Source organism: Caloenas nicobarica, chromosome 4, assembly GCF_036013445.1.
Source record: "Caloenas nicobarica isolate bCalNic1 chromosome 4, bCalNic1.hap1, whole genome shotgun sequence".
Taxonomy (NCBI): Eukaryota; Metazoa; Chordata; class Aves; order Columbiformes; family Columbidae; genus Caloenas; species Caloenas nicobarica.
This window is the reverse complement of record NC_088248.1, coordinates 67,612,797-67,633,683: the sequence shown is the minus strand read 5'-3', so window position 1 is coordinate 67,633,683 and position 20,887 is coordinate 67,612,797. Positions and strand designations below refer to the sequence as shown.

Below are 20,887 nucleotides of genomic sequence, written 5' to 3'. Positions count from 1 at the left end.
AAGTTACACTCAGGCAGGCGTTTGCTGTGGTAGTCCTCAACAGCAAATCAGAATATACAGGGCTTGCAAGACACTCCCTGGCAAAAGCTTATTTTCCAAACTTGAGATGTTTTCTGAAAAATGCCACCTGACCGTGATAATTGCCAAAGAGCAATGTATTTGAGGCACTGTTGCTGAACCCAAAATTTATGTTAAGAGCTCAGTGCATGCTTTTCAGTTTTAATTTGAAACTCTGCTGACAGTACTGCTCCATTGGTCACTTGCATGGATCATTGAACTGTGAGCATGCTTTGGGAAACTGCTACCAGAACTCGGAAGAGTGATATTAGCTCATGATTTGCTACACTCAAGTAGTATTCCCTAAGGACCTGAGTACTGGACTATTTTCAGAGCTCTGAATTAATCTCTGGCATTGCCATTTATTTTTGTAGTGGTCTTAGGCAATTGGTTTTCTCCACAGTCACTTAGTTGTAGCTCTTTTTTTCCTTTAAGAAAATTGGTAAAAGACTTGATAAGGCCATGGAGAAACTACAATCCTCAAATTCCACTTAGTGGTCTGAAGCTGGGCTTTTATGCTTTGTTTTTTGTTCCATAAAGTGAAGATATCAACACTCTAATCTGAAACCTCCTAAGCTGGGAGCCTTAATGAATATTCATGCAGTGCTCTGAAGAGTAAGTGCATAAGAATTCTCCAAATAATAATCACACCTGCTGGGTTTTATTCCAAGCCCCCTTCCACCCTTGCTCTTTCATTATTTCAAAATATAGTCTCTGTGCAACAAAACTGAGACTATTGCTTGGAATTTGAACATTCCAGAGTTGCACATGTGGTTTGCTTGAATATGATGACAATTTTTGCTTCTTGTTTTACTTTCCTGTGTTCTTCTTGTTTCAGGCTTGTAGGCTAAGCTGATACAGTTGGATACAGTTTCACCATAGCGTGTGAAATAATTTTTGGTAGTGTCATCATGTCAGAGATTTACACTAGCCACATACAGCCAGGCTGCACCCAGGCAGTCGGTGAGAGGGGAGGGAGATATATCGACATAGTTGAGCATTTCTATTCTGAAGCATTTATTCTTTCTCACAACGGGAGGGTAAAAAGTGAAATCGGAGTAGTTTTAATTAATGCATACTGCAAATGATGTCTGGCTCATCTTGAAATCCAGTCCTCTTCCTCACTGCTCCTGAACTTAGGTAAGCCATGTGCCTGCAAGCAAGTGCAAGCCAGGAATGTAGATCTGGGGGCCCAATGTGGCCTGTGATTGTCCTCCCAGGCCAGACTCTTTGGCTTCAGTGAGGAGCATCGTATGCGGAAATTGGGTGTCCCTCTGAGCCCGCACCTCCCCGTTTGGCAGCGGCACAGCATCCTTCTGCTCTGTGTCAGGCTAATGAGGTGAGGGCCCCGGGGGCTGAGCCCTGCCAGGATGGCTGTCAGCCTCTGACTTCTTGCCAGCCATCTGAGGCAGTTTCGCGTTACAGATCGAGGAGAGGCTGGAAACTAGAAAATCGTGAATGCTTACATGGTTCTGCCATCATCATCGTTATTGTTATTTATTAGCACCTGCACATCTGGTCCAGCCATGCTGCAGCAGGCACAGAGGCTGCTCCTGGCGCTGGGGTCTGGCCCCACTCATGGGACTGTGGCCCTGGAACAGCCCTGCAAAGCCAGGGAAACCTGCAAAGTGGTGTTGAAACTTATTAATAAAATTAAATATTATTAAAGTTATTAATAGTGTAATAGTAAATTCTGTATGTTTCGAACACATTTTTCTAATTCACTAATACAAATACCTAATCATTTATTATCTAAGCGTTTGGGCTTTTTCAAGGTTTAAGGAAAGCTTATCTCTTCTCAGAAAGTCCTTAAAGACTTTCCACTGAATCCAGGTCACATGATTTAGATCCACATTTTAACTACAAAAGCCAAAGACAAAAATAACAACACTGTCAAAAAAGGATAAAATTAGTCAGATTGTTTTGAGAGGGCCACAGCTTGATTTGAATTTTCAAATGTTCTAAGTGTTAGATTATCTCAGCAGCTGTTGATGCTGGGAGGACTTTGCCATTAATGGGAATTGTTAGACAAATGCTGTTTGAATCTGAGATTGTGTCTCAAACATCTGATGTTGCACATTCAGTGTGGATATATTTGGTCTACAGGGCTAATTTGATGTTATAGTGCAGAAATGATGTTAACACCGGATTTGTGGATTTAGAGAACTACAGAACATGCAATTTTCCCAGTCCTTTGCTGGTGTTTGCAGGGGGGAAACATCAGGTATTCCTGGTATAGGATGTGCACAAAATTCCCCCTGCATGCCACGGCAATGGGTCATCATCTCTGTCATGTGTCATCCTTCTCCTTGTGATATGTCAGGAAATCAGGCAGTGAAGACCACATGATTCTTCCATATTGAGATCCCCCACTATTGCCTGATACTAAGATAAAAGTGATATCTAAACAGCCGGAGTTTGGGACTACAGCCCCACAGAGCTCCATGGGGCATTAATTTAGATACAAATAGATCTATGGTGTTGTTCCACTATGAAGTTACTCTAATGTGTACTAGGTATTGCACCTAAAAACTGATCAGTCCCTGATCCAGTCCATCCTGTGGCTGTACAAGCACATGTGGAAGCCCAGAGAAGAGCCAGGAATGACAGCCTGGGTTTGGGAAGGGTACGTGCAGCTGCTCCTTTTTTTGGCAGCGCTGAGTGATGCTCCGTGAAGGTCTTTGTGGTACTAAGCCTGCCTCAGTTTCTCATCTGTAAACCAGAGAGAGTGCTACTTTGTAAGCCAAAAGGTTGGTAGGAAAGTGAAATAGTTAATGGGTCTACAGTACCGTGAGAATATAAATCACTTTCTAAAAGTTATGTGATGATATTTACTCTCCTCCTTCTCTCACTCGAAAAATTGCAAAGGGTTATTTTAGAATCCATGCCTTCATCATAATTCATTTCTTGATTTGGCTATTAGTTTTCATCAGTTTGCCATCTGGAATGAAAAGAAAGCATAATCCGATTTTGCCTTTCTTTGTACGTCTCAAGAAAAATTGGAGACAAAAAAGTGTAGTAATGGCAAAACCGATTAAAGCAGCATAGAAGAGAAAAAACCTCTTTACCACAAGTGCATGCTTGCATCTTTCCTATTAAAAAACTATTTAACTGAGATAAACCTTTTTTGTTTTTCTCTAAGGAATACTGTTAAGGTTCACGGACTGTGAATGATCCACCTCTCTCTTGCTTTTCTTCTCATGCTCCTGCCCATTCACAGGACAGCCTGGCCTTTTTGAATCACCTTTCTGCCACTCTCAAGCGTTCCAAAACAAAGACTTATTTAAACAGTTTTGATTTTTCCGCTGCCTTTTACTGCCTTTTGCCAATTGTCTGTGGTCATCTTGTTGACAGGAGATGAAGGAGGTCATCTTGCATTATTTTATTGCTAATGTGTATATATGTTGTGAGCCGCTGCAAGTAGGGGGACAGAACTGGAAAGGACTAGGACATGATGAAACATTTTATCCTGTCTTACATTTGTTTGTTTGTTTGTTTGTTTGTTTTAGCAGCTTATTGCCTATAACCACAGTGCTCAAAATATAGCTTACAAAAAAAAAGGGTTGCAAACTTTCTTAGAAGTTTCTCCACTGCATTTTTCAAACTGCTTTGAACAGAAGGGTAGGGGTTTTGCTGGTTTGTTTTAGATGTATACATTTCTCTAGAATTCCCCTAAAAACTATCAAAGTTGATTTGACCGCTTTGTTTCTTAATTTTTAACTTGAGTGATGAAAAGTACATGTAGGGTAAAATCAGTTTTACTAGTAGGCTTTTAAAAATATCCAATTTGATAATGTTCCTATAAGCAGTTTCCAGCGTGTCTTACATGGGAAAGAAGAGAACAGATTTCTATCTCAGAATTTTTCTCCTGAAGCCTGTGAAATTAGCCCCTCTCTAAAACCAATATGTTGCAATTTACATATAGGGAATACCTTTTTGAGACTTTCTCTGGATTAAAGGCCACAGGATTAACATTTGTATGAGTATGCTAATGTCAGGGACTTTATGGCAGTATATACTTGATTCTTCTCACATTTCTACTCTACTTGATGCAGTGCAAATCAAATGCAAATAGGAAACTATTAGGAATAAATGATCGAGAAGATAAAATGCAATTTTGATTGTTTCCTTAATGTCCATGACTGGTGAACAGCCCTAAACTTTGAACTAGGAAATCTAAACAAGACCTGCCCTGAGTTTTCCGTACATCTGCTTGTGAAAGACCTTTGTATGTTCTTTGAAAGAGATTTACACTTTATTAATTTACTTTTTAGCTCAAATGAAAGCGTATGGGGCAAGAAGAAGAAGGGAAAGTAAGGGAACACAGACCAGGAGGAGGAAGATTTAGGCCAGTTTGTTTCAGGGTGTACAGTTGCAAATTGACCATTTTGGTCTCTCCTGATGAAGGAAGGATCCTGTCAGATTAAAGGCCAGTGTTGCCCCATTTGAGTTGCAAAAAGAATTGCATATGTGGTCTAATAATTATCTGTAGCACCAAGGAAGACAGATGCGGCATTAGCTTCTGATTCAAGCAACCGCCGTATTAATTTTCAAGTGAGCAGCAGCAGAAGCAGATGGTGAGATGAGGCAGGGATGCAAATGTTTGCCATCGATAGCTTTTACCTTTGTGTAATGGCAGTGGCTGAGCTGGCGGAGCCAAATCACTGCCCGGCCGCACCAGCTGGTCCTTCCCCAGCCTGGCTACGGAGGGATGCTGCACTGGCCTCATCTGCGCACGGCTACAGGCGTCACGCAGATTGTTTGTGCTATGATGCAATGGGATAGCTTTTATATAGAGTCAGCACATTTTTGATAATAACTGAGACCAACAGATGCAGCAGTCTGTGGTTTCCCAGTTAGGTTATGGGTCTGTGAAAAACAAAGCGCATAAACCCAGGAAAATATGCAAACTTGCCAGAAACTGAAATCCTTGCTGTTTTGTGTTTTTTTTTTTTTTTCCTTGAGGGAGGGTGCTGGCTTTTTGCCTTTGAGATCTCAGTGGGAGGACATTTGGCAGAGCATCTTCTTTGTTACTCAGGATCAGAGGAAGAACTGGGAAGCACCTTTTGGCAGATATTGTTGAACAATCCATCCAGGGCCTTATCCAGTGATACAAGGCATGAGATCAATGGCAAACTCAATCCCTGGTGGAGCTCATGTTGATCGGGATATTCCCTCAGCTGGGACCGAAGTCTGGTGGGGACAAATGGAGTCACAGTGATCCTCCTAGTCATAAAATACGGCTTCCTTGCCCAAGTGATATTGCTGAAGTATGCTCAGAGGTAGCTGTATAATACAAACAGAGGTTTTTGTTCTGAATCCAATGGCCCATTTTTATCATTATGGTATCCATCAGCTGACACAAGCCGGCAGTCATGAGGAGAACACACTGACTATACATGTGAAGTGCATTTTTCTTCTTTCTCTTTTTTTTTTTTTTTCTCTTCATAGTGGTCCAGATATGAAGATTTTAGATGTCATAACAGTGAGAAGCTGATGTCATTTGTGCTGTTCTGTTCTGTGGCAGCTCATTTTACAAACGGTAAATTAACTCATTGACCTAAAAAAAAATGCACCCAGATTTGGGGTGAGTGAGAGACTCTGATAATGGTAACATTTCAGACATATATCCTCTGAGATGTGAAATACTCTTTATGGATTTTTTTTTTTTTTAATGCCACCTCACTGTTGAAAAGGGCCGGCTGTGAGCAGGCGCAGCCAGGCAGTGTCCGTGCTAGTGCCAGGTACGTCCCGGCAGCTGCCCTGTTCTCCATCCTCCGTCCTGCCTCCTCCCACTGCTGGCAAAGGGAACAGATACCCGACCATTTGTATACTTTGCTCCTGTTACACAGGAATGAAGTTACTGCCTTTTAGATGTTAATAAGTGAAACGCGGGTATTTTCTTTTCTCTGAACTCATCCTGTTGTCGTGGTTAGTGAAACTGATCGGAAGAATTGGGACTTTTTTTTTTTTACCACGGGAAAATGTTTGCACAGCCTGGCCTAAAGGTAGATTAAAAAAAAAAAACCAAACAGCTGCATGATGAGACACGGTACAACTGTGAGGTGAGGGCGAATGTGAGGATTATTGTTGAAGGGAATGCTGAAAGAAAGAGCGATTTCATGGGAGAGAGGGAGGTTGTCTGGCCAGTAGAAGGAAGGCTGTGCCAAACATATGGGGCAGTGTAACCAGATGCAGAAAAAACGGATAATTTTGCAGAAAACTGAAAGCAGCCAAGGGGGGTGAAAACCAGGGAGGTAAATTTTCCCTAAGATCTTGTAGGTGAGTCTGTCTAGCACAGTCTGTATTCCAAAGAGGGTGCTTGGATAGAAGAGGAAAAGGTGGCTGGAGCAGTCCGAGAGAAGGGTGTTGGCAGCAGCTTATTAGTGTTTGTTAGACATATGTTTTCTGGCTTCATGATAAATTCAAAACACATCTACAATTAAAATGAAATCTCCATAACGTGCAAGTATTAGCTGTATATCCTAGGTTGCAATGAATTAGTTGAGCATTACTGAAACCATAACTACACTAGATAAGGACCCAATTTTTTTAATAATTTTGTTTTCTGTTTTGTTGTGAGGGGAATTTTCTTCTTTATTTGCTTTATTCTGTATCTTTAGAATATAAATATAGTTTAATGTTTATTTTGTTTGATGAGGGAAATGCAATTTTAAGTCCAACTTGTGTATTCCGGCAGATCATATATGAAACAAAACCAAACAAAAACCAAACAAAACCTCCACAAAACACAAAATAGTAGTTAAATAAATTTTTTAGAATCTGTATTATTTCAGACAAAGGTTCAGGTTCCTTCAAGAATTTTGTACTCTAAAGAAACATTCCAGCAAACAGAACCAAGATTACTGTAGTCCGCTTCCGTGTCCAGCCTTGCACTTCATCTTTCTGCAGGTCCAGCTCATAATAAGTCTTCAGAATAACTGTTGGTACTATGAGAAAGATAGAATTTTCTTTGAAAACTTGTGCAGTATCCAGTATTTAACCTTTCAGGGATCTGACTGTGCATTTTGAAGGCTTCTATGAAGAAATAACTTCAGTAATTTCAGTGGTTCCGTCCATCTTATGACACATTGTACAGTCAGTGATTAAAATGACATATTACTGATTTTTAAAGGAAGAGTCCATGGTTTGTGTTTCATGCCATGAAATGCTCAAGTCTTTTGAAATTTAATGGTATGATTCCTTGTTTTCTACCTGATCAGTGCTGGAGACAAAAATCACCATGTTATCTGTACTCCCATCATTGAAAATAGGTGGCTTTATGATTAGTGTATTTCATATGGTTCACTAGGTGGCTGTCAGTGACATTGTAACAACTTCTTACAGCAGATTTGAGAGGACTTAATCCGGTCATGAAAACTGTTCCAGAGCATTCATGATCCGTCCTCTACAGCACGTTCAGTCTCAGGCCCCGTTGTGATAATGTTGCCTGTTTTGCCAGGACAGTGAACCTTACCTGCATACAGCTGCATTTCTTTAAAAGTCTCACGGGCACCTCCAGCCTTGTGCTAGAATACTTAAATGAGGAAGTTTCTGCATATTTTTAAAGGCGGAAAGCAGTATGAGATTTTGTGACAAAATTGCGTTTTGAATTCCAGCACAGTCCTCGGCTCAACTGGCAAAATTTCTGCTGATTTATTGAACCAGCTTGTCACTTCTGTATTCTTTAGCACCTCTTCTAACAAATATATAAAAACGCACTTTTTTTCTGACTTCTATTCTCTGGTTTTAAGGAAATATAGTTTAGTTTCTGGGACCTAAATTTTCATAGATTTCTAAAAGGCGCTTGTTAACCTTATCTGCTTTACGAGAGAAAGTCCAGCCTTCGCTTATAAACGTTTATGGAGACAAAAAAGAAGCCTTGAAGGTTGCTCTGTTGAGTTCCATTAGCAAGTGTGAATTCCACTCTTGGCTGATTCCTTACCTCTAGTTAGTGTGTTCGCTGTGACCATCCTTTGGAGCAGTTTCTGTCCAAGCCCAGAGGCACCTGGACCAAATCCAGGCTCCCAGCTCTCACCCCGCCAGTCGGCACAGGAGGTTTATGTAGGGAGCCTTTGGTCACTCTGATTTTGCATGCTGTAGAGGTGTGCTGAGTGAGGGAACCAAAAGGAATACTATGCCCTTGGGTGGCTGAGCTTGACTTTTTGGTTTTTTTCAGTCAGAAACTATTAACATTAAAAGTTTATTTAATTTCCCTGTCTACATAGTGATCACTTAGGGGAATCAGAAAGAGGAAGAGTCAGAGAGACATTGATGTATTTCAGAGAATTAACTCCAGGGCTGCAAGGGACAAAGGAATTGAAAATCCCCATTTTAGAATGACAACTTTCCTACTATATCATAGCTAGCTGAATCCACTGTTGAAACGCATATATTGCTGTTTTCAATAGGGAATGTATTTCACGCTTACATTTACAGATTGTGTGTGTCAGAGACAGGTCCAAGTGAATGGTACACCAAAGAAGTTCAGCAAAGTGATAGAAGGTGTGTGTGCGTGCTGGAGAAAAAGCTTTGAAGGCATTTGCTGAGGAGGAGCGCTGTTCCATGTCACCCATTGGTGGAATTGCTTAGCATATAAGCTCTGCCACCAGCCCTACCTGTGCATCACCAAACAGTAGGTCCTCACTTTCATCACCTGCCTGACACCTTGACCCCTGCTTTCTGTCTCCCACTGCAGACTGATGCTAGATCCGGTACCAATTTTTTTTTCCATTGGTGCCACACAATTCCAGTGCAAGGGGCTAAACACAGAATGCAATATTAATAGTACTACATTATATGTGCTTCTTTCTGAACACTTTATTTGCTGTTGTCATCTTGACTGTGTCTTGGTTTATGAGCTGGTTTCAACAGGTTGATTTTCATTTTTCCATAAAACCAAGAATGTTCTGGGGCAGCTTGTCTAAGACGTTGTTCCTTTTTGAGCATCAGACTGTGCAAAGCTGTTTAAATTATAGTTTGGGTGGCTGCTTGTGAGGGAAGTTCAGTGTTATGTAAGAAGATGGTTACTCCAGAATATTCTCTTAAGGTCCCATACATTTGTACATCTATTTAAAGAAATTTTCAAAAGCTTCACGGGAAAAGTCGAACATGCTTCTCTCCTTAGGAAGAGCACCAGACAATACGCAATGTATGGTAGAAGTTACCGTGCAATGGACCCAGCAGTGAGAACGGTGGTATAAAAAATTTTTGTAGGATACCAAAAAACCACCACCACCACCACCACCACCACCGCCAAGTCTTCGCATACAAATGAGAGGACTCCTGGGCTTGTTCTTATAAAATGAAATATCATCTCATTTCTGGCTTTAAATTAGCTGCACACTGGAAGCCTGTAACACCAGATTCATAGAGTGCAAACTGTTCTTAGACTGTACTGCAGGTATGGCTGACACGATCAGCCTTAGGACTTTTTGAATAATTTCTAAGTTTAATATTTTACATGTATTATGTATAAAAATTGTATTGCTGAATACAAAAAATACCAAATGCAACTGTGCACTTCCTACCATTGCCCTATTCGTATTTCTTTGTCATTGTTTTACTACTCTGTTTTTCCATCCCATTAAGTTCATTAACTTACTGTCTCACATTCCTGCTGGATATGTAATTATTCACAACTTTGAAAGAAATCCCTAACCTAAAAACAGATCTCTGTGCAGCTGAGGACCTGAGCGAAGAACTCACAAGATGTACTGCAATGCTTTGTGTCTCAGTCCTAACTGAGCCCCATCTCCTCTTGGGACCCAGAGTCTGGGGCAGCTTTTCACCTCCTACCACAGATTTTCTTCCTCCTTTTTCCATCATGAGGGAACTGCTTTTCTTTTGTGGAATCAGAGCCTGTTTATTAATTCTGCAGTGGCTGCTTATCTTTTGTGGTTTGGAGCAGTGGAGGAGTTGAGCTAATGCAGGAGCCAGTGAGCAAGACCTGCAATGTCTTGTCCTGACAAGATGATATCAGCTGATACATTTGGAGATGGTTAAATGGAATAAATTTCAATTTTTTGCCCTAGTAGGGCAATGGGAGTCTGAAAAGAAAACTCAACCTGAATGCGCACAGTGAGCACAGAGACAGGAGGGTGAGGGTCTTAGCCAGGCTGCTGGGTGGGCAGTTGGAGTGAAATCCATGCTCTTTTGTTTTACAAGGTATGTTACATTCATTTGGGGAACAAAAAAACCTTCATATGGAAAAATATACTTTTAGAGAAAGCCTTCAGCAACTTGATAAAGTCCACTTCTGTAGTTAGTTACCAGCATCTTTTTTGGCTAGCATATTATGAGTTCAGTGTAGATAATTAATACTTTAATAAGAATAAATGCCTGTAATACTAATTTTGCCTTTTCCCTTTGTCTTCTTTCTTTGTTTTTTTGTTTGGTTTTTTTTTTTTTTTTTTGGTGAGTCTGTGAACTTGCTTAGAAGGAAGCATTCCTCTCCAAGGTCTGTGGCAATGCTTAAACAGTGATCTGGTCTTTAAAAAATAAACTCTATCCATCTACCTTATGCTAATAGATTACACTCCTGCATTGCTGTCACTCATTGCATGGCCGTAGCTGGCTGAGTAGGATTTTTGGCAGCTTGTTTCTTGTCCAAACATTCCTTAGTGCTTTTTTATCACCCAAGTATTGCAACAGCAGCATTTGGAGCTCTGGTAGCTTTTTCGGAAGGCTGGTTTTGTAAAAGCCAATTTCTTGAAAACTGAAGCAGAAGGCAGAAAGTAAAAGAGGAATACATGTGGATTGTGGCTGAAAGGATCCCTTGACACTCATTGAGGTTGATCATAAATATGCATGAGACAGGAGGAGTTTTTAGTAGCTGTGTTTTGCCTCTCTTGCCCCAAGCTCTCTGGAAAGAGAGTTTGTGACAGTCTGGGGAGCTCCAAATTTTAAACAAAAGATGATTGTTATGAGGTTTTAGAGGGGCTTAAATATCATTTTTTAAAATGTTTATACACTCTGATGACAATCCTTGTATGTGTTTTACTTGCTCTGTGATAATTCTTCATCTTTAGGACTTCATCTACTTTTTATGGTTCACCCCTTTTTCCTACATTTTTACCATTCCTTCCTGTAATGCCATGGACCTCCAAGATGATAATTTCTACTTTTTGAAGCAGGTCTTCAGCATGTTTAACAGGTAGAGTTCAACACCTCATGCCCTACAGTCAATAGGGCAGCAAAGAAGGGACAGGGCAACCAAGAGAAAACTCTCCTACTGAAAAATCTTGTCTTTTCACTCTGTGTTCTTCAAACAGCATGTCTTTTTAATTTTTTGGTGGATAGGATATTTATATAGTTTTCAAATACATTTCTGATAGCATATTGAAGAAAATTTAAAATTTTCCTGGTGCTAAATACCCTATCACTACCCGCTTCCAAATTTTGTGTATTTCTCTGTGAAATTCTTTTCCCAGATAATTATAATGTAGTCATGAAAGGAACTTTTTCATTAATTACTGGATTTTTGTAACTGCATTATAGGATTGAATGGAAGCAAGAAAAAGTGATTTTGTGTTTTTCTTCATAGTTTAAAGATGTTTGTCTCCTTGTGGCTTTATATTTTTAATACTGTCTCTGATATTTATATCTTTATAAAATACAGACATGGTTTCCCCAGCAGTATTCTATTACGAGCTTTTTATTAAAATATTCAAATGACAACAGCCAAAACTTAGGATGATGACACTATTTCAGTAGAAATGGCTATAAACATGGAGTTCACACTCTGGTTTTGATTCAGAACTAGATCATATGTCTGGTTTCTCCACTGTTGCTTGTGTACCCAAATGCCAATGAGGGTTTTTTTGGAAGAGTGGGAGAGTCTGTATGTTTCAAGAAGTTTTTACGTATTGGATCTTAGTAGGCTTTAATTAGATTGTGAAGTGGAATAACTTTTAATCAGCCAGCCAGCCATCATCAGCTTTAACTTTCTTCTGAAGAAAGTCCCAAAGTATCGTACAGCTAACAGAATATGGAGGCTTAGATTTTTAAGAGGTGAGAACATAGATGCATTTAAATCTTTTTTTATGTCATACAAAACTGCAGCATGAACATTTTTCAGAGAATAAACAGCACTATAGGATTAGGTATGTATTTCATTTAATATAGCATTGCAGTAAATGACCGTAAAGGCAAAGGCTGAGACATCCACTTTGAAAACCTCTTAGTGGTTACCAAATATAGTGCTTGTGTGTGTGTACACATGCATGTGCATGCGTGTGCTTGTATTGGGTTGTATTTGGATTCAGACTGAAGTACACTTATTCTCAATATCTGGTTTTCACTTACAGCTTGAAGATTGGCCTCATAAATACAATCAAATTTTTTTAGGAAGTTAAATGAGATCCCTCCCTGCCCCTGAAAGTACAGCACAGAGTGCTGGCATAGATTTTGGGCTTTCCTAGAAGATATGCTTTCAGTACATGCAACTCCTATACTAACAGAGGAGTTGCTGTGTTGTACAGAAAGTCAGATTACGTGATCTCTTCTAGTGGATCTCATCAACATGGTCTGTTCTGGTCCTTAACATCTGTAAATGTGCAAGGAACTGATCAAAAGGATCTTCTAAGAATTTGAAGCTAAATTTGTATACTGCTGCTAAGAATTCTTTTAATCAATTTGAAGTGAAAACTTCATATTCTTTAAAAAATGGCTATAGGCTGGTTAGTACCCATAAATATCAATTTGGGATAATTACATCATCATGCTCTTTCAGTCCCAGTTGGTTTTAGTTCTGATTTGGAACAAAAACTACAGTGTGATGTAACTGCCTTCCTCTGATTATTTTTACCTTGTATTCTGTTGCTGGCTCATGGATGTAGTTTTTATGTGCTGTCACTTGAAAAACTTTAAAACTCTTGAGAGCCACTCTTGGAAACCTTTCTGGATGTATCATTGTTTTTTATTTGTGCATGGCAATTGCAGCAGCCCATTAGGGGCCTATAATTCCTATTGAGCATAGAATGACTTCTCATCATTTAATATGGAATGTGATTTTGCTCCTCAGTCGAGCTAAAATCTGCTTACTGTTGTGATTAGCATCCCTGGGCTCCACCCTGGCTTTTACCACCTGCCACTTACAAGTAATTCCTTTGCCAATGAGAATACAGCCAAAACTGTCAAATAAATTGGCCCCTTTTTGAGAGCCTTCTGATTATTATTCTCATTTTGTGGTGATGTCAGATTTCCAAGGGTAATCTCTCACTGGAGGAGTATGTTTTTCTTTAGGACTTGCATAACCCTCTCATTTTTAGTCTCTGTTTCAGAACTAATGATTACTTACTGAAAATATGTATTATGTGGATTTTCTATTATTCAGTTCCATTACTTTTTGTGAGCACATCATTACATTTCTAGGAAGGAGAAGAGAAGATTCTTAATCCAAAAAATAAGCCAAGAATTGAAAACAGGCAAACTTTTTTTTTCCCCCAAGTACATACAAGTTTATTTGTTGCTATCTCTAAAAAACAGAAGTTTTCAGTTCTTTATTTTAAATACATCAAATGCACTCCATGGCAGTATTTCTGTTCTTTGCTTAAGAAGAAAAAGTATTAAAAAGCAAAGTGCATTTTCAAGATACACGGAAAGAGTATTTCTCGCTAACTGGGAACAGTGCTTCTCTTTTTTCTTTTTGGATGTTTGATATCATTGCATATATACAAGGTAAAATTCAGAACTTCGTGCTTTCACACATTGGTGGTTTTGATGCTGTTAACTCCCAGAAAAGAAAATACAACCCCAATTTGATCCTGTTAGAAAAATAAGAGAAGCAATATCTAAGTGTTTATGCCTAGAAATTTACAACCGCTGCTAACTCTTTTTTTCTGTTGTCATAATAAAATTTTAAACTAGCTTTTACAACTGCTTACTTGAAGTCAGTGTCATATACCTGTAAGCTTGCAAAGGCAGGAAGAGCAAGTCTTCTTGGGCTTTCTATTCCTTTGTGATGCACTATTAGATATTTGAACCACGGTGTTGGACACCAGGCCAAATGTAAATGCGGTTAGGGTGAACATGTTACTAAAGGGGTGGTTTTGAGAATTTTTAAGCATTGCCTCACTGGTATCAGCTTCATCATGTCATACTCTAGCTGTCCTAACCAAGGCACTTTTTTTTTGTTTTTCAGTCCTCTGCTGGGGGCAATGAAACTGCTTCCAGTAACTTAGGTGGCTTGGTCATTGTAGGTCAATGGGCTGTGGTCACCAATGACTGTAGTGCAGGTTTCCTGTGAAGACGTGGAGGCAAAGGAGAAGGCCACACGTTTATGTGATGAGGCCTCAGGAGGGATTTGGGCTGATGCCAGCTCCCAGGAGTCTGTCCAGCAGTGGTTTCCTATCTCCTTTTCCCTTCCTTGCCCATCTCTTTGCCTCATAACTCCCTCTTGCTCTGTTTTCATTTCTATCTGTTTATGTTAGATTATAAGCTCCTGAGTACAAGGATCTTATCATTTTTAATAACTGAAGACAGTTATGCACGCTGTGCACATCAGTGGTATCTGATGCTTTCATCCTTTTCTCCCTTCCCAGAAGTGAAGTTTCTCAGCAAAGAAATGGGGTTATTGTGGCACAAGGTGCTCATGGTGAAGAGAAGGGAAAGCTCCCTTACAACTTATTTACAGTCCCTTGCACTAAAGAAACCAGAAAACCTGCTATTGCAAATACATTTTAATGCAGTAATATATGCAATTACAGACAGTAATTTATATGGCTGTAGACCTACTTGAAAAATACACATTTCTTGTACTGTATACTGATCAGATTTCACAATGACTGCCTAGAATCTATTGTATTGGTTGCTTTTGAAATATGTGTAGTATAATACGTAAGTAAATATTAAAAGATTCATGTATTCCATAATTAAAATAAAATTCATAACAACAATTAAAATATATCTTATCTTCAAAGCATACTTTAATCAAGAGACCACTATACACTAAATGGAATATAGATCTTATTTCTAAAGTGTGTCATTTAAAAAATAAATAAGAGCTGATGATTTGGCTATTATATTTTTAGGTCACAGGTACTCTTTCTTTTTTCCTCCTTGAGTCTCGTGATCGCCGCTTTGCAAATCTGAACCTTTTTGCCTCAGAAAGCTGTGTTGCATGTATGTAGTTGTTCCATAATGTGAACAACACTGGAAGTAATATGGTGGTTGTGAAATAATTTGGATTTCTGATGGACTTCTAGGCAGCTTCTTGCCAGAGTAGCCAGAGTGCACTGGCAATTACAGCTGGCAAATAAGTGGGAGAATCTGGATTCACTGGAGACAAGAATGGGCCAACAGCTCTTTGCAGGGCTGTAGCTGACATCTGCAAGTTCCCTTGCACGGTGCTGTGGTCAAGTGTTGGATAAAACAAATGCATCTAGACCAAGGGTTGTTTGAATATCCAGACATTCTCAGAAATGGAAAAAACCATTCCAGGTTCACTTGGGTAAACAACCATATCAGAAAAGGTTTTAGGAGTAGGGAATGGCTAGTAAAGGAGTAAGCAGCAAGGAATGTCCTTTTTAGACATTTGAAGAGGCTTAGCAGCAGTCGCCCAGTTAGGCCTTGAAAAGATGGTAAAAACAAATGCGAATAAGTAGAGAAAAATTTAAGTAGAGGCATTTTTGAATGAGGATAGCACTAAGATTAATCCTGGGTGTGGCCCTGGAATGAGATGGATGTTTCTTCTCATCTTTTAACGAGGATAATGTCATCAGATACAGAAAGTATGGAAATGTGAATTATTCTATCCAAGATGAAACTTAAACTAAAAGCAGAGTCCACTTAAACAAAGAGACCAGAGAATCTCAGAATTATGAGAGAACTAAAGCGTGAAAATGAGTTTCAAAACTATGGGCTTCTCATATACCTAATGAATAGGTATTATTAGGCTGTAACAAATGCAGTTACATGTATGGTCTGAGCTACTGCAGTTATTTAGACAATGCAAGACTCAGAGTTAATATGAAAGGAAAAAAAAAAGTAGAAATGTACTTATAAAGTTTAGTCGTAAAAAAATATTAAAAAGCATTGGGCATGCAGAGAAGGAATGGCATTTTGTCAAAGAACTGGAAAGCTTTGAGATCTGGAATAGTAGAAATAAGATTAAATACGAAGTACATCATGAGGAATCTGGGCAGTAATAAGAAATTATGTGATGAGTTGGGAGCTTGTCTTTGGAAGTTATAAGAAAGACGAATCACTGTAGAAAAGGAATACCTTTTTTTCCCACAGCAAACAGAAGAAATAAGATGAAGGAAAGAAAGACTTTCCCTAAAGTTTTTTTAACTTATCAATTTGTCTCAAAACTTTATCGAACTATAATTTTGTTCTGCAGTTAGAAATTGTTTGTTAAAGGGAGGTGAACCAGAGTGGCACTGCTAGAAAAGCAGATGGCCACCACTCCTGCACTTATTATACTTTTGTCTAGTGCTGACTTGATGATGTGGTGCGTGAGAACTGTCTTTTCTGCATCAGTTTTGAGGTAACTGCTACAAACACCAGTAGGGCTCACCAGTGGGCCAGTCAATTGGTTTTATTGATGAATATAGTCAGTTTCCAGCAGGGAGGACCATAATTTTTTAAGAAATGCTAGAAAATAACTCTGAGCGTGAATAAATGAGAATTAAATTTGTATTTTATCTAAGGGAACATTTTAGAAAAAGTAATATTATTTTTGTCTTTTCAGCCATGGAAGAGTTAATAGTTGAGCTGCGTTTGTTTCTTGAACTTCTGGACCATGAATATCTAACTTCTACTGTCAGGGAGAAGAAGGCAGTAATAACTAACATCCTCCTGAGGATACAGTCATCAAAAGGTCAGTGTCATGGGTGGGTTTTCTTGCTTGCAGAATGCATAGAATAAGTCTGTGCTCAGTGAAATAGCTTTCAGGGCTAAAGACAAGCCCTAAATTGAAGCAACATGGAAAGACAGGGTGAAGCCGAAGTGTAGTTTTCCCAAGTGCTTTCCTTCATGTTCGGTAACAAAATATAGCAAAAGGCATAATGGAAGTATCTTGGGTGCACATGGGCGAATCCAGCCACAAAATTACATGCTAGATAGAATGTTTTCGCTTCTGCTGATAGAGTGGTTACTTCATTTTGTTAGTGGCAGCAAGGGTATTTATGAGTTTTGATGGAAAAATAATACTGCATCAAGGAGCCCTGGGCACAGCACCATTTTATAGATGTGTGGGCACTGCATGCTGCATCTCTGTCAAATGATCCAAATCCGTTGAAAGTCTTGATATTGAGGTGATATGTGACTGATACAGGAGTGCCAAGCTAGAGCTCAGAAATGGCTGTCAGCATACTTTGTTTGCATTTTGCAATTATATTCATTTTCCCCTTTTCTTCCTATCTAAAACCATTTTGATTGCACAGTTGCTTTTGTCTCCATCAAGATTATGGAGCTGAATGCAATATAAGTGGTTCACTGTGTACAACAACCTTTCCACAGAGCTTATATGAAGAATCATCCTAATTTTTTTTCGAAGAGTACTCTTGTATTTCCTCGCAGCACTTTTCTGTATAAAGAGGCATCTGGGCTGTAAGACCTCTGTCTCTCCTACATTTAGCAGAAATACTGTCAGTGTAAACCCCCAGTGTTTAGATTTTCAAAAAATACCAGAGTGTGTTGGAGAGAAGTGCCACATTGTGAGCAGCTGCACTTCTCATGATTTGTTTCTTCTCCAGTGCTAAAAAAATATGGTCTTGTTTGATGCAGTGTTTCCCCTCTTCAGGACATAAATAATTTTTGCCCCAGAATGCAAGTCCAAGGAGATTAAATTGAAAATGGTGATTGTCCTTATTTTGGTTTTGACATTCTTAAAGACCCATTGCTGTTTTTACTTTAATAAAGAGAGAAGGAGGCATGTACCAATTTCACATGTTGTGGAAGGGGGATTCATGCTCCAAAAGCTGATCAAAATATACCAAACTCCTCAAAACCAAAATCTGTAGGTGAGAACCTGCAATAGATGTGTTTAGAAACAGCTGTATTTTACAGGAGTTCAAAATAACCTCAGTAATACTGATCTGACACTGTATGTTCTTTTTCTAACCTTTTTAACTAGATTTAATACGAAAAACATTTGACTTCCTCAAGAAGTCAGACAACATTCTGTTGCCAGCTTTTCAAACACAGAGACGGGTTGTCATATCCTTTTCTTCTGGATTGTGGGTGGTGTTTCAGGACACAAAAACTACTGCTTTACTAGTAAATTAAACAGTACTGGGCATGTTTCTGGTTCCTGGAACTCAATTATTTATGCTGTTAAATTACAGAGTAGTCCTGGGCATGGGTTTGGCCTGAGCTGACTCGTCTCCTCTATCAGTTCCTAGGCATGATTTGGGAGGGAGCACAGGCAAAGATCTGTTCCAAACAGACAGTTGAAAATAATCACCCTCCACTTTGGTTTTGAAGGGTGACGGACTTTAACCGTATGGATATCAATTTCTCTATACCAGAGCACCTTCCCAGGCATGTTTAATTTATGACTATAGACATGGCCAAGGATAAAAAGACCCAAGGACCATAGCTTTCTACTTTTCAGCACCTACTGTTTAGATTTTAAAGCCTACTACAGGATCTATAACAAGTTCCATTACATCCTATTAGAGGATCCATCCATTAACAAGATCCATACGAAAGCCGTATGTTAAGTGGTAGGGCTTGGCTCAGTGCAGTTGTTACTGGAACATTTTATCCACTTCTAGCGCCTATATTCAAGGAGGCATTTCAAATAAAAGTTGTAAAAGTGATTAAAGGATCCAAAAATATGCCTTCAAATTATCCAAAACGAGGTATCATAATTAATCTCCATGTAAAAAAGGAATGCCTGCAAATGAGCTTAGATTTACACAACAAAAAACAGTGTGCAATGGCTAAATGTTTGTTTCAAAGTGGAAATAAAGCACTTGTTTTGAGCACTGAAGATGTGAACTAGTGGAAGAATTTAGTAAGGTCCACATGCCATTGCTGGCATTTTATCAAGATGAAGTATTTTACTAAAAGATATACTCTAGTTCAAACAAGAATTAATTCAAGGAAATCCCATAGCTCTGTTAAGCAAGAGGTCACAAGACTATGCTTGATACGTCTATAAACTCTGGTTTATGGAACTGTAGTTTTAATAGAGCGTAAGCCAGCATGGACTCCAAAAAAAGCATCCTGTTTCTCTCCCCAGGCTACTCATTCTTGCTCATCATGTATTGCATCTTTTTTCTGCTAGCACAAGCATTATTTGCATTTTTTTTCTGTTTTAGTCCTAACCAGTGTCAGTTCCCTGGTCTGGTTCAACCTGAGGCCACACAGATGGTTACGCTGGCACAGAGGAGAGGTTGGTGCAGGGACAGGAACAGGGCAGGGAAGGAGAGGAGCTGCCTCCTTGGGAGCTCTGCCATTCTGTGCTGGCTTCAAGTGTGTGTGAAAATACCCAAGGAGTTGTGTACTTTACTGGAGTTGACCCTGCTGCTTTTTTTATCAGTTATAACATTCAGTACTCCCATCCCTTTGAAACTATTTATCCCTTCATTAAAGTTAAAAGCAATAAAAGATGCATAACCCCATAGCACTCTGTAACTAAGCTGAACTGTCATTTGGAGTGTGTTTTTCAAGATGTTGTTTTACTCCACCCACATAACTCCACCAGAGCTCTTGGGTCGCTGGCACAGTTTAAGAGGCCTGAGGACTGTGCTGAGTTCAGACTCTTTGAATGCATTTGCAAAAATCAACTGCGTGAATCCAACAGGATATTTCAATTGCTGGAGCAAACCATTTAAGATCAATGGGGAACAGTAATGAAGGATCTGTGCAACTGGGAACTGGCTGAGTTCTTTATAACATCTGGAAGTGGACGATTATGTTTTTCTTTGTAAAGGTGTGGAAATTATTATAATGGGCTGGTTGGCTTTTAGTAAAACACTTTAAACTCAGTAAGTTCTTACTTGGGGAATTCTTTAGAAACCTTTTGCCTTGTTTTGTTCCATCTTCCAAATGCACACTGTTTTCTGCATTTAATATCTACAACCAAGAGAACTGGGCCAGGCAGATGTGTTCTACAGGTCATAGTTGCTCGGCCTTGATCTGCCCCACATCCAAACCAGCGGTTACTGTGAATAGCTGGCAAAACTATAAACTTTATTTTTCTTCCCGAGCCTTGGCATGCCTGATCAATTGTAGGTCTGAACAAAACACTTGGCATTTCCTTCTGAAACTCAGACTTTTTTTCTAGAAAACAAAGACACAAACAGTTTATTTTGGAATAAGAACTCTTGGTGGACTTAGTCATTTAATGTCACTGTCAATATTGCCTGTTTTCCTTAAGGGACTTGATGCTGTAAACCTATAATACTGACTTTGCTGTACGATTTTGTAGAAGAAAATAAATGTTAGAGCAGGTTATAGCTTACAGACAGTTTAAGACTGGGGAAAAACTAGTTTTACAGAGTCAATAGGATTCACTTGGAATAGTGAGGTTGTTTTGGTTTGGTTTGTTGGTGGTGTTTTGTTTTTCCAGTAAAAAAACCCTTCATATTTCACTTCTGGTTGTTATGGGAGACTTTGGTATGAATAGCAGTCATAATCAGGATTCGTCCTACATGAGGAGGAACAAGTGCAAGTTATACTGAAAAAAAAGAAAACTGGAATGTTTCCCATGACTAATCCCCCTCTTGATTTGTAGGAAGAAAAAAGAATCTGTGGCCCTTAGAGCCAGTTTATTTTATCAGTGTTGTTTTTCCATCCATGAATTCACAGCCAGTGGGACTAGGTTATTATGACAAGAAACATTTCATCATTGATTACATTTTTAAGAATTATATGA

The 20,887-nt window shown here is 39.1% G+C and overlaps 1 protein-coding gene across 2 annotated transcripts in view; it reads left to right on the top strand.

The window, feature by feature from the left end:
- AFAP1 (actin filament associated protein 1) overlaps window positions 1-20,887 on the top strand; it is a 118,664-nt gene that overhangs the window by 36,257 nt on the left and 61,520 nt on the right. For both annotated transcript variants that reach the window (XM_065634284.1, XM_065634283.1), the window contains exon 2: window positions 16,751-16,879. In XM_065634284.1, the coding sequence (XP_065490356.1) occupies window positions 16,753-16,879 (127 nt within the window). In that variant the 5' untranslated portion in view covers window positions 16,751-16,752. The remainder of the gene's footprint in view (window positions 1-16,750; window positions 16,880-20,887) is intronic.